Source organism: Mustela nigripes, chromosome 3 (genome assembly GCF_022355385.1).
Source record: "Mustela nigripes isolate SB6536 chromosome 3, MUSNIG.SB6536, whole genome shotgun sequence".
Lineage (NCBI taxonomy): Eukaryota > Metazoa > Chordata > Mammalia > Carnivora > Mustelidae > Mustela > Mustela nigripes.
Window position 1 is genome coordinate 134,859,359 of NC_081559.1, and position 13,761 is coordinate 134,873,119.

Consider the following 13,761-nt stretch of genomic DNA (forward strand, 5'->3'; position numbering starts at 1 on the left):
GGAAAATGCCTTGTGTCATGAAAATATAAAGTTCCAACAAGTGGAAGTAGTGTAGGTTTTTGGTTTTGGTTTTGGTTTTGGTTTTTTTCCTCAATCGGGAGCCTCCCCATTTTTTTTTTTTTTTCTCTGAAGAAGGTACCAATGTGAGATCCCTTAGAAAAAAAAGTGATGCTCAGGGGGGCACATTATGAAAATGTTATATTCATCAGAGCACAAAATGGTTGGAATTTTCTAAGAGGATCCGCAACAGAACAGTTTTCACCCTCATTTACCTGCTTACCTCAAACTCCCAGATCTCAAGGGATCATGGTTCAGCTTGAGGCTTGTCTTAGGTGTCAGTAAATTCCTGCTGATTGTTTCAGTGAGAAATCAACAAAGGCTTTGAAGCTGTTTAGCATCTACTTCAAGATCTGACCACAATAGGTGATCAGAATGATTTTTTGAATTAATAAAGAACCGAATGAAGAAACCAGTAGGGTATACCTTATTGATTCATTTACTCATTCATTCCTAAAATCGAGAGAATTCGGAGTTTCTTTAGCCAATTTGTGGTTATTTTTAGGTCCCATGTGTTCCTGCCCATCTTCCATGAAGGGAAGGCATCCCCAGTACTGTATAGAGTAAGGAGAGATTTTTGGTTAGTTGGTCTTTTGAAAATTGGGGGTCTCTTTCAAGAGAAGTCATAAATGTCATGCCAGTCTTTCTAAGAAAGAAACAAACTCCTTCTGGTAAGGTTAACCCACAAAACCTTTGAATAAAACCTGAGAGAATTCTCAGCATGTCGATATTCTCTTGGGTTTTCTGAACGCTTCCTTTTGAAAGGCAACAAGGATGTTTATAGAAGAGTGGGAGAACAAAACTAAATTTTTTTTTTCAGAGCCACCTAGACTTATAAGATTTAAAGATATTATCATTAAATCTCATTGGAAATCATTTTTAGGTCTACAGATTCTCTGCTGAAGATGAAGAAGAAAAGGGTTTCAAACAAGTGTATTCTCTTAAGTACCTTTAAAAAATGAAATGAATCTTTCCCACTGGACTTGAAAAATACGAGGCCATTTGCTTGTTTTGCATTCTGTGGGCACTTAATCCTTGTTATTTATGGATAAAAATATTGATTTTGACTATGATAGTGTTGTCATTCACAAGCATCTCAAAGTCTCCTCCCATGACTCTCAAGGGTGTTTCCTTATGCTTTGGAAAGAAACTAGGTTACTCAGAGTGCCTTATCCTAAGTGTGTTTTCTCACGTAAGTGATTTAAATTTATGGCACCTTTCATCTGAGAGCTCTAAGGCACTTTGCAAATCTATCAAACATCCCCGTAGGGTTCAGAGACAGCAAATGTACTTGGCTCTGTTTTATAACTGAGGTGGGGATTTCAAATACCGTGTGACCAACTCAGAAGCAAAATCAGAAATGTTCTCCTAAAGCCTGGTTCCTCATTGTAACCACCAAGTTATGTTTTGTTCATGAGAAGCATCATGTGAAATTGATGCCTTTCAAACTCCCAGGCTCCCTATCATTTAAAACCTAGTAGCAGATACATAGCTTGAAGGATCAGGACTCTCCCCATATCCAGAGTGATATGGACAAAGTCTTTCATAAGAAATAGAGATGCAGGATGACACAGGGAACCCTGTCAGGACTTAGAGTGGCCCACTAGGTTTTGCTAACTTGTTTCAGGGCAAATCAAGAAAAAGCAGGAAGATAAATGAGTTCTGAAGAAACTGTGTACAGCAATGGGCCCCTAGTTGACAATATTGTACTGTACTTGAAATTTGCTAAGAGGGTTGGTGTTGTCACCATATAAGAAATGAAAAAGGAACATAGTAGAGGTATGAGGTGATGGATATATTGGTTGGCTTGGCAGCAGTGAATATCTCACGATGTTTAAGTATTTCGGGCCATCAGGTTGTACACCTAAAATATATTACAGTTCTTTTAGGATTTTGTTTATTTACTTGAAAGACAGAGAGAGAGAGAGCACTCGCAAATGCAGGGTGAGAGAGGGACAAGTAGACTCCACACTGAGCGTGGAGCCCCACCCAGGGCTTGATCCTGTGACCCTGAGATCATGACCTGAGCAGAAACCAAGAGTCGGTCGCTTAACAGACTGAGTCACCAAGGGGCCCCAAATATATTACAATTTTTGATTGTCAGTAATACCTCAAAGAAACTAAGGAGAAAAAAGTAAGAGGGAAAAGAAGGAAATTAGTATTTGTTGCTGACCTACCATGCAGCAGGCACTTTCATGGAATTGTCTCATTGAATTCTTCCGGCTTTGCCTGTGTTACCAAAGACGGAAAGACTCAGGAGTTGTCTAGGGTCACAGGTTAACCAGTCTTGGGTTGGATTCAGCACATCTGACTCCAGAGTCTTTCCTTTTCCATCATCTTATTTCTTTATGTACGTTTCTGTCCTGGCTCAAACCAAAGTTTCTTCAGGGATACGTAAAACACACCAGGATACAACATGGTAAGGACCCTGGAAAATGGAAATGAAGACCCATACCAGTAAAAGTCAAGGCAAAGCTAGGTGTACAAAGTTCCCGCTCTGGAGTTGTGCCGGGGAGGGTGCCTATGTGGAACTAAGCTTCCAGATGGCAAAAGCAAAAATCAAAATGCCATCCATTGTGAAGTTTACCAGGTCACTAAGATAAAATAAATCGGTTTCTTCTAAGAAGCATAGCATATTCTGGTACTTGTTTCAATTAGACTATGCTGTATCTACCCTACAAGGGATCATAAGACAAAAGATAAAACAGAGTGAATTTAGTTCGAATTCCTTATTTTCAGGTGAGCAAATTTATGCCACGATCAAAAGTAACACATCCGATGTTCTAATCCAGGGAGCGGGTGTCAAGACCTTGGTCTTCAGGGTTCTTGCCAGTGTGCTACCATGCCTGTATGGGTGGGGTCTCAAATGACACTGCACACCATAAGGCTGTCCCAGTGACAATTGTCAGGCTCTTTGTGAAGCCCCGTTGTCTTCTCTCAGGGTAGAAGACTTGCTCCCGGAAACCTAGTCTGATTCTGAGGCCAACCTTCTTTCTGCCCAGGGGTCTAGACACTTAGTAATAATTGGACTTATAGTGAGTCATCGTAGAGAGGAAAAGGAATTCTTTAAAGGAAACAAGGACTTTTCCGAATAGTTAGAAATAGAAAAAGGATGATCTTCACAGAAGAAAATTAATGTTGATGTGCCCCTTAATGAATCAGACAAAAGTACATATTGGAAGACGAAAATGGCAGTGATAGAGATCTATACAATTTAAATTTATCTTTGATAGGAAAATATTGAAGAATCTCAGGTGATTAGGAAGCAAAGATGCCTTCTTAACAGTTTATTGATCTAGCCAGGGATAGAGACCCATTCGAAAATACACAAATAAGAACATCAGGATGACAGGCATTTTAAGAAGTCAAGAGAATGAGTGAAGGGATATTAAACCAACATAATTATTTATAATCTACTAACCTAGAGGAGGAAAAGCTGATATATAAAGATTTTATTGTTTTTCTAATAATGAATACATTATCTGGAATGTTTAGCTGAGAACCCAAGAAAAATAATGTAAGAAATTGAAATATGTATCATACATAAATATTCATCGAGAGAAAAGCACAACGTAGTAATCAGTTTTATGAAGAATAACTCCAAGAAGACAAATTACTAAGAGACGGGTTTTTGGGAGGCATCCAGAATACATGGATTTCAATGGACTGAATAGATCCAATATTATATTTACCAGCGTATGACATGATTTTTTTCTTTCTCAGAACTGAGGCATATTTTTGGACTGGCTATAGCCTGAATTTTTTCTAACTTTACTCATGGAAAATATGACTCTCCAACAGCTTAAATGTTCAAAAGGGGAAAATATAGCAACATGTCTATTGCATTTTATGTTCAGACAAGTGAAGTGGGAATGATACTGGATTATCTATCATAAAAATGAATATCCTACCTGACTGTCCGCTCAGAAAAAACAAAACAAAACTTAGTGTGAATTTCTTGTGAGACTTGAATGTAAAACCTGGATAGAATTGGATGTAAAACCTGGCATTAGTTTTAAGGTAAAAGTAACAATCCACGTTTGCGAGATAACAACAAATGTCAGAAAAATCCCTAAATCAAGACTGAGGAGAGCTAGAGCTACATCCCATCTCTGCCTTTAATTTGTTTAGAGAACTTGCATAGGCTAGTTTTCCAACTCATATATGTAATACAGAAATTAAATTAGGATGATTCCTAGTGTTTTTTCCTGTCCAAAATTATACTGTAGTTTTATTATAATCCCTGTAATTTTTATATTGATTCATTGTAGTGTTCAAGTTACAGTCAGAACAGATGATACATAAAATCACATGTGAATTAAATTTTAGTCATACTCATTTGACTTCATATCATTTGGGGAGAAAGGGCTATATTTAATGGAGAACTGCAATAAATTCTTTTGAAAAAAATCCCTTTGTAACAAAATAATTTGGACAAAGGAAGTTTCTGATTTCATGTCTTTTTAGTTTGTGAAATTTATTTATGTTACTTACAGCATATATATTTTATTTGTTGTCCAATATGGGATTTTTTAAAAATGTAGAGATGACCTAAAATAAGACACACTAATATTCTAATTTTAGTGAATAATGGCATTACAGATTTTTGATAGTAACATGAGGTGGAGCAAACATTTTTTGAACTACACATGCTGGAATTACACTAAATGCTGGGATATAAAAAGATATAAAGTAAGAGCCCTGTCTTCATTAGACTTACAGTCCAGTTGGGGAATTACAGTTTTAACTTGGTTCAAAATCATGTGTGTTTTTAGTTTGTCAGTTACTACCAGTAAAATCCTGTGACCCCAAGCCTATCAATGACATGGAATAAAAGCTCAATTAGTGTATCGTTTGTTATGTTATGTAAGATTTAACTTCTCCACAGCATCAGACAACTTTTGTGTAGTTCCTATTGCTGACTGAAAGGTCTTTGCTTCAAAAAAGTTGAAGGGGAATTTTTAAAGTATTATGTAACAGATAGTCTTGGACAGAAGTAGCATGACATAAAGTCAACACTAATTATAATCAGGTCTTTGTGATCTTTCACCCTGTCACCTGACCTCCCTACCACCTTCTCAAATAGCCGTGAAGGGAAGTGTTTAATGGTGTCTCAGAGAAGAACACGATACAGGACCGGTAGATGGTGTGTTCGGGATATACTCCCATAGTAGTAAATTGACTGAATTGCCAATGCCAAAGTATAAGAAAAACCTCATACTATATGTAATGCAATAGCATTATGGGCAAGAAAAGAAAATTCACCTTAGGGAGGGAGAAAGAGATTCAATACATCTGGAGGAAAATAATTAGAAGCCCAGATAATCAATTGCAGAGCGCTGACAGGAAGCGTAATGTTGAAAGAGGCCAGGGGTGATTACAAATGAGTCTCAGTGTTATGAGGCAACAAGAAAGGCCAGAGTAACTTGAAGCCCATGGCACCAGGGGTGCCGTGTGGTGACGCACGAGGTCCTGGTCTCTCTTGGAACAAGTGTGATGGGTGAGGGCACATCTGGAATCCTGAGTACATATTTTACACTCCATTAGCTCAAAGACACCGAAAACCTGGAGGGAGTTCTGAAGCCTGTAACAGGGACTATAAAGAGACTTGAAGGGATAGTTTATAAGGGGAGGATGAAGGGAGGGGTGATAGCCATGGCAATAGGTAGAAAGCAGAGGTAACTAACTCAACAAGGACAACCATGAGGGAAGGGCAGGAATGACCTGTCATGGCTGCCCCCAGTGGAAAAAAGAAAAAAAAAAAAAAAAAACAGAGAACAAAATGAATGAAGCCAGAAAAAAATCTACAAACTAATGAAGCAGGAAAATGTAAGCCAAATGGGAACCTGTTGCCACAAAATAAGTCTGATTGGGCAGGAAAAAGATGTAGAAATGTTTTCAAGCACACAAGTGCAGAACTCGGACAAGATTTCCTCATAGCACAGGGTGGTAAAGGACTTTGAGTCAGGACTCAGGGATGGGAGGACCATAGTAACGGAGCTGCTAATAAGAATACGAGCAGAAGTGGCATTTAATATGCCCTTGTTAGGTGCCAGGCGCTGTTTGAAGCGCTTTACATATGTTTTAATTCACTGGATTCTCACAGCAACTGTTCTTACGATGATCCTCATGGTCTTACAGATGGGAGAACTGGAGGTGAAGAGAGGCCAAGTGACTTGCCTGTAGACAGACAGCTGGCAAATAGCATGGCCAGGATTTAAACCCAGGCAGGCCAACTCCAGGGTTTATACTCCAAACCCCTGTACGCTTCTACTTCTTTTAAGAGAAAAGGAGAGAAAAGGAGGGGCGCCGGGGGTGGGGGGACCCTGGAGATGAGGAGCAGGCCAGAGGACAGAGCTGGGCTCGAGCTTATTGAGTGAAAAGTTCCTGGAAATAGTCCCCACTGAGGTTATGTTGGTGGGGTGTGGCCCTCATCTGCTCCCTCTGACTGGAAGTCATTATTGCCTTTCGTCAGAAAGGAAAATCATCTCGTGGTTCTCTGTGAAAAGGTGGTTCGTCTCTGCAGACGAGAAACCCTCATTAGAATTCCTACTGCGCGCAGTCAGCTCAGAAGGAAATCCTGAGTCCTATCTGACCTGAGATCCTGTATGCTTTGTCCCACACCCATCGATCGGCTCCAGGGCCTGGCTGGGTAACCAGGCAGTGGGCGTTAAGCCAACTGACTGCTTGATGGATATACTCATTTGCAGACTCAACATGTAAGCATTCTTTCAACAAATAAACACTGCTATGTTTCTCGATTTGAGTTAGCTCTTCAAAGAAAATTAATCAGAAATGGCAGCTCCAGCCACTTTTGATTCCAGTGAAAACATCAGTCTAGAACTTGTGGAATCCCTGGAATACACAGAGGTCCATGAACCTCAGTGCGAGAAACAAAAGCTATGAAACCCCCTATGCTATGTGCAAGGATGGGGAGCAGGGAGAGTACAGAGATGAGGCAAAGACAATGTTTGCGCTCAAAGCCTTACAGACTAAGGGGGATTACCTTACATACGAGCATGACTGTAGCACAAGGAGGGAAGGGAAGATGCCCTGTGAACCAAAGAGACAAATCGCTGTGGGGACTGAGCAAAGACTGGGATTAGAATGTCACCTGGTCTAGCCCTGATACAAAGCGGGGAGATGAGGGAACTAGCACTGGCAAAGGCAGAGAGGTGAAAACCAGAGCAAACAGAGAAAATGCCTTCTTCAGAGAGAGGGACAGATAACCAAGAAATGTGGGCTGGGGTTGGAAATGGAAAGAAAGGGATTTTGTCCTTGCATGGCATGCTATCAAATTAAACTTGATTCTATCAAGTGAAACTTGAGGTGGGGGGGTCCGTCCACGATTGTGACAACGGGTGATGTCCCCAGAGTTAGTCTTCAGGAAGGTGGTATTAAGAGTAGAAAGGTCCGGAAGGCTGGCTAGGGGAGCTGGCAGGAGACTGAGAGTATTCATGAAGGGTGACGAGTCATTGGAGAAAGAGGGGCAGGTTCAAGAGCTGTTATCCGCATAGAACCTTCAGGTGGTGGCTTCTTCGTAGCAAGGGGGCCAAAGGAGCAGGTGAACCGGGGAAGGCCCTGGGGTGCCATGTCTGGTCAACCAGGAAGACGATTATGACTCTTGGAGAAGAAAAGAGTATCTGAGGAGAGAAGTAAACTGGGAAGGGAAAAGGATTCATTCCATTCTGGACGATTCTATGAAGAGTAAGGAAAACACTCAGCTGGGGTATCCTACAGGTAGCTGTGTGTCAGGATGAAAGCGAGCTAGCTAGCCCATCAAGACACAGATATGACGTGTCGTGGACGAGACTGAGATTCAGAAAGGCGTGCTTGAAAAGCGATACCAGTAAATTGCCTGATTCAGGGATCTGTTTTCTTCTTCCCTGGCTCGTCATCCAGGAACTACCTTACTTACTTCATGTGTGTAAGTGGAGGCGCCTGAAGCCTGCTTAGTGAAGATGCACAGTGGCTTTGACACGGAAGGCATCTGGCTAGCCAGAGTTTCTCCCTAAAATGAAAGATGGCGGCCTTGATTAAAAATCAGAAAAATTAAAGCTTGCCTGCATGTGTGTATTACATACACACGTATGCGCAGGTCTAAGCATGTGTGTACACAACGCACAAACATACCCCATATATATATTTTATATATAGATCCTCTTTGGATATATATATATAAAAATTTCTCTACTCCTTCTTACTTAAGAGGAAGGCTATGTTTATGGCTACTACAGTGACCAAACATGTAGGTTACCCAGAACAGGGCTTGTTTATGCCTGCCTTCCTGGTGGAATTACAACTATTAGGAATAGTACCCTCTTTGTCTTATGGACTGATTGGGTCCTGCAGTTTTGAGGGCTGGTTGGTTCTTAAAGAACCCTTTCAGAACAGCATATGGGCTATAACAGTCTCTGCTTTCCCCACAAATGGAAATGTGTGTGTGTTTATACCAAACCTAAAAAAAACCGGTCACAGCTGCTTGGAAGTAGGCTTTATCTCAGGATCCTGCATGTAAACGTGAGAATACCTTAACAATGGATCCCAGTTTGGTTTTTCTGTAACGGCCGAGTTTGAGCTACGCTGCTGCGGTATTAGAGTAATTTTTGAATGTCATCTTGAAATAGAAATGTGGATTTTAAGTACTAAGGCAAGGGTATAGGAGAAACACTTCTTAAACATATGCAATGTATTTTCTCTGTAAGAATCCTAAATGTTGACGCATTACCTATAATCGAAGTGGCTAATGACTTTTCAGCAAGGTGATTTGGTCAGACCTTAGCCACAAACTTGGGTATACTCCACAATGCTTTCCTGCACTTGTGAAGCTCTCTTGTCTAACCTGAATTAATGTCCGTGGTGATAACGTGGTGTATGCAGTGTGATTAGAGTAAGTGAACATATTTTAAAAAAAGAGAAAAAAGGGGAAAAACAGTAATGGTACCCTCTTTCATTTTTGTCTCCCCTTTCATTTTTGTCTCCCCTTCTGATAGTTATAAGGCATTTGACTTCAAGATCTAACACATTTTGCTCCTGAAACCCCAACCTTTCCTACTTACTCCCTCCTCATTGCTCCTCTCTTCTCATCATCTGTGGTAGAGGACCACATCCAAATCCAAAGTTTCCCTCTGACAGGACCGTAAGTTCTGTTGCCCAGTGGCCTTCCTTGGGAGTGGCATGCCAAAGTTAGAAATGTGAAGTCCTTCCAGGGGCCTCGTCAATGAGCAGTAGAAAGTCAGTGTCCCACATACTACTGTGCAACTATGATTCTATGAAAGTTAGTCATCTGTGCAGTACTTCTGTGTCACCAGAATCCTTCATTATCAAGAATAGATATACACGTTCATAAAAGACACATAATGTGAACACCAATGCCATAAAATGTGTATGACATAGAAACCCTCACCATGTGCCTAAGAAATGGAGTTTACCATGGTTCCGTGACTTGGAAAATTTGTACTCTGGATATGCAAACACAAAGACAAGCTTTTCTATACTGTTTTCATAATTTATAACTCACAAATAGTAAGTTAGAAAACTTACTTTCTCACCAAGACTGAATTTTCAGTCCCCCAGTATTTGCCCAGAGACAGCACTCCACATTGCCACTGGCTACTTCTCTGACTGTTAAATCAACTTAACAAAAGGGTACATTCTGCTTTCATCCCAGCAGACCCACAAGAAATGGATGCACCCTGAGTACCATGATCATTATGGTGATTTTATTGCACTGTAATCTGTGTATGTGGGTGCTATGCTTTTTTATTCAAAAGGGAAATGTACGTCTGTCACTTTGCCAAAGAATCAGAGTATTACACTATTATTTCGGCATTCATTGTAAACAAGGTTTACTTTGGTTTTATTCTTTTTCAAATCCTAATTTCATACTTATGCATTTATGCATTTATTTGTGATTAATCATTTCATATGAGAAAATAATCCTTTTTTTTTTCCCTTTGCAGCCTTTTTTGGAAAATACCTCAATGAATATAATGGCAGCTACATCCCTCCTGGGTGGCGAGAATGGCTTGGATTAATCAAGAATTCTCGTTTCTATAATTACACTGTTTGTCGCAATGGCATCAAAGAAAAGCATGGATTTGATTATGCAAAGGTAATTTTCAGGCACTTTTACACTGCATCAATTTACTGTGTGCATAATGGGGAAAAGCCATTTTCAGTGAGTTAACTTATCCGCGAGATTGGCTTTCTATGTTCTCACAATGTTAGAATGAGAAATTTTAAGGTAATTTTAAACTCCAGGCAAGAAAAAGACTTTCAAGGAACACTGACTTTGAATAGTGATTCTTTTTTCCCTCATTAGGATGAAAGGCAATCAGCCTTTGATGAAGTATCATCAAGAAAATCATAGACGCCTCCACTCGGTCTCGTGATATTGTTTTATTTTTCTGCTCCCTAGAGGATTTGTCCACATAACCCAGTGTTCTTGTGCCATTTTGCTTTTCACTGGCGTGAAAGTGCATTTCATCTGTGGCTTCAGGTTTAGAGCAGACAAGCACAATAATCGAAGGTCAGGAAACCACATTCTTTGCTTTTCCTCCTGTCTGACCAAGCATTGATATGTGACAAGGACACCTGCCCCATGGCAGCGAGAGTCCACAGCTCTGGGGCCATCAACCCTCAGATTTCCAGATCTGTTCACAGAAACTGAAATCAATACGTCCCTCCGTATCTCTAACAAATGCATCCCAGATTAGACTTTTTAAAATTCACAAAGATTTTGTGATTGCCAACCAAAAATAAAACAATTTTCAGACGACAAGAGTGAAGGGGAAAATATCTTCGAATTTAGCCCACTAATTAGCTTAAAATATCCTCTTCTCTTCTAGCCATGCCCAGCTCTTCCTCACTTTTCTAAAAGAAGCCGGCAATCTGCTCTATCTAGAGTAGATCACTACGAAAGAGCCATTGGTGAAAATCGGAGAGAAGGAGCTTGATTTAATTTTAGCATGGTGCTGGCTTTATGCTTGGCCTGATTTGAGTGGTGGGGGGGGACTTGGTGGGAGATAAGGTGTAAGTCTGGCTCTTCCGTCCCCTTCAGAAAACAATGAATGCAAATGAATTCACAAACATTGCTAATAAGATTCCAGACTCATCAAAATCGAGAGCTGGCGGGGACCTTGGAGGCAGATTTGAGCAATGTCCTACAAAGTGCGCTAATTGTCACTGCCATCATTTTTTATCTGTAGGGATGCTTTCATGCTCCTTGTTCAAGCTATTAACCTTTCTTTCCCTGTTGTCCTAAGGAGAGCAAAGTAATCAAGATTCCCTCCAAAGACTAAAATTAGCGTAACTTGCCCATTATCACAGCTGATTAAGTGTCAAAGACAACTGTGTCCGAAAAGAATATATGGCCTTTTTTTTTAGTGAGAAAAAGGAATGAAACAGACACTCCCATGGAAGAAGGTGATGGCCTGTGGAGTTGTCCTCACAATGACATGTGACACAGATTTCCTCCCTTGGGCATGGCTTTGGCAGCTGTGCTGGTCCTTGAATCTACATGTGATTAGTCATGCCTGGGAGCCTCTGAACTGTGAATGCTGTCTGGGCACTTTCTGAATAAACTTTGCGGTGGAGCTCCAGGCCAGCAGTACCCACTTAGAGGAAGCAGGTGGTTTAAGTTTTCATCGTTCCTTTTCATTCCATTTCTTCCTTCCCCCTTATGGAGTTGCATCCGTCCCTCGGATGGCAGCTCAAGTCATTTTATTAGCCAGTCAGGCTCAAATCCCAGCAGCTGTATCATTTTAGTTGTGCAATTAACAGTATAGTCTGCAGGAAATCAAATGCTCCCCATATTTACTGTTTCAAGTGAATTAATTGATAAAACACTGCCGCTTTTCCCTGTGCACCCAAATTTGAGCTATGGCTTTCATTTAGCAATTACTGTATAATTCCCACAGGTGAATTTTGAATTTAAAGAAAAGACCTTTCCTTTTGTTTGTGTGTGTGCAAACGTGCGCATGTGTGTGGGTGGGGGCGTGTTCTGCAACTGTGAATTTGTAGTGGGCGTGGGTGTTTCCTGCCCTTGAAGTAATTAAATTTTTTGTCAAAGAATTACATCAATGAAATCTGAGAATGAAATATGTATCCGGTGTTTCATGGGCTCTAGCATTTGGATTGCCAGATCTGATCATTATCTTGGGCAAACAGGACTGACTGGACTCTTTTTCTTTCCTAATTGCTAAGTCGTGCCCTTACTTAAAATAAAATTTTTGCGTGTTACCAAGCTAGCCACCCTAGAAAGTAACTGGCAACTGATTTCGTCCATTTGGGAAGATATCACCTTCCTTCCCGCTTGAGGCCTCCTGCCTTCATTGAGTGAGACGCTTCTGAAGAAAGCAGTATGCAAATGCCATCTGATGAATGTCACCTTTTGTAATTTTTGTTTTGTGTCAAATGTATGTTTCAGGACTACTTCACAGACTTAATCACTAACGAGAGCATTAATTACTTCAAAATGTCTAAGAGAATGTATCCCCATAGGCCCATTATGATGGTGATCAGCCACGCTGCGCCCCACGGCCCCGAGGACTCGGCCCCACAGTTCTCAAAACTGTACCCCAATGCTTCCCAACACATGTGAGTAATAACATCAGTTCTGGGACCTGCTGAACACGGGCCTTTTCTTTGCTCCCCACCTCCCACCTCCCATCTCTCCCTCACCCCATTTCCTTCCTTGCCCCGTCTCCCGAGGCAGGAACATCAACCAGTTCCTGCCAAGAGGCCACGGGGCAGGCTGGCCATGGGGCCTGGCATAAGGACCAGGTCTCATGGCATGATTAGGAGTCACAGTATGTCCAAACTTTGTTAAGTAGCTCAATGGAAAGGATGAGAAGCACTTACGGTGAATGGGGGAAATTTGTATCAGGTGTTCCCTTCCGCTGTCTTAAATAATATCCCTGAGCATGATCTCATAAAAATAACCATCCAAGGGTATGCTCCTTGTAGCGGCAGAGTGGCGCCCCCTGGTCTCTGGTGGTAGAAACACGGGTCTGTCTTCCAGGAGAATACGGGGGTCAGCTTTGCTGCAGATGTGCAATTAGGACTCCTGCAGAAAGCAGCTTGCGCAGGCTTGCCCGAGAGGCCTTCTTAGGTCACGGCTTTAAAATAACCTGATGTTTTCCTTTTGAGAGGCAGGAACTTTGGTAAGGAGGGGAGGGGAGGCCCAGAAGAGGGGTTGGGGTGAGGAGGGAGTGAGGCAGAGAGCCCTGTTAGGCTGGTAACTCCCCCTAGCCAAGAATGAAAAAGTCCGGATGCTTTGGCAGCAAAGAACATGATTTTGTTTTTTACTCCCTGGACCCACTTCCTTCCCGTCCGTTGTAGTAACTTACAGCCTTCCTGACAGAGCGCTTGGCTCTATGTCTACGGAAGGATCCGCCATCAGGAAAGTAGGGACCAGGGAACTGGTATGTTTCCTTCATCACTAAACCTCCAAAATTGGTTCTTCCTCTGTTTATGCTGAAGTAGCATCTCTTCTCACCCACACTGATTTCCCAGCCACAATCCTAGACAGAAAGAAAATTGAGTAAATGCATTTATGGAAAGAGGGACATACCGAAGGCACTGTTATTGCTGGTCACTATATATCCCTGAAGAATCCTCCCTTATATGCTTATTTTTTTATCTTATAACTAGTAAACTCATGGCTTTGGGCCAGTGGTATTCAGGTCGTCTCTGCCATAT

At 41.3% G+C, this 13,761-nt stretch overlaps 1 protein-coding gene across 8 annotated transcripts in view; it reads left to right on the plus strand.

Annotated features, from left to right (window-relative positions):
* SULF1 (sulfatase 1) overlaps positions 1 to 13,761 on the plus strand; it is a 174,280-nt gene that overhangs the window by 106,521 nt on the left and 53,998 nt on the right. For 6 of the 8 annotated variants that reach the window (XM_059394685.1, XM_059394688.1, XM_059394686.1 and 3 more), the window contains 2 exons: positions 10,020 to 10,171; positions 12,488 to 12,657. In XM_059394685.1, the coding sequence (XP_059250668.1) occupies positions 10,020 to 10,171; positions 12,488 to 12,657 (322 nt within the window). Of the gene's footprint in view, positions 1 to 10,019; positions 10,172 to 12,487; positions 12,658 to 13,761 lie in introns of those variants that run through there. The other 2 variants (XM_059394690.1, XM_059394692.1) reach the window with 1 other exon arrangement.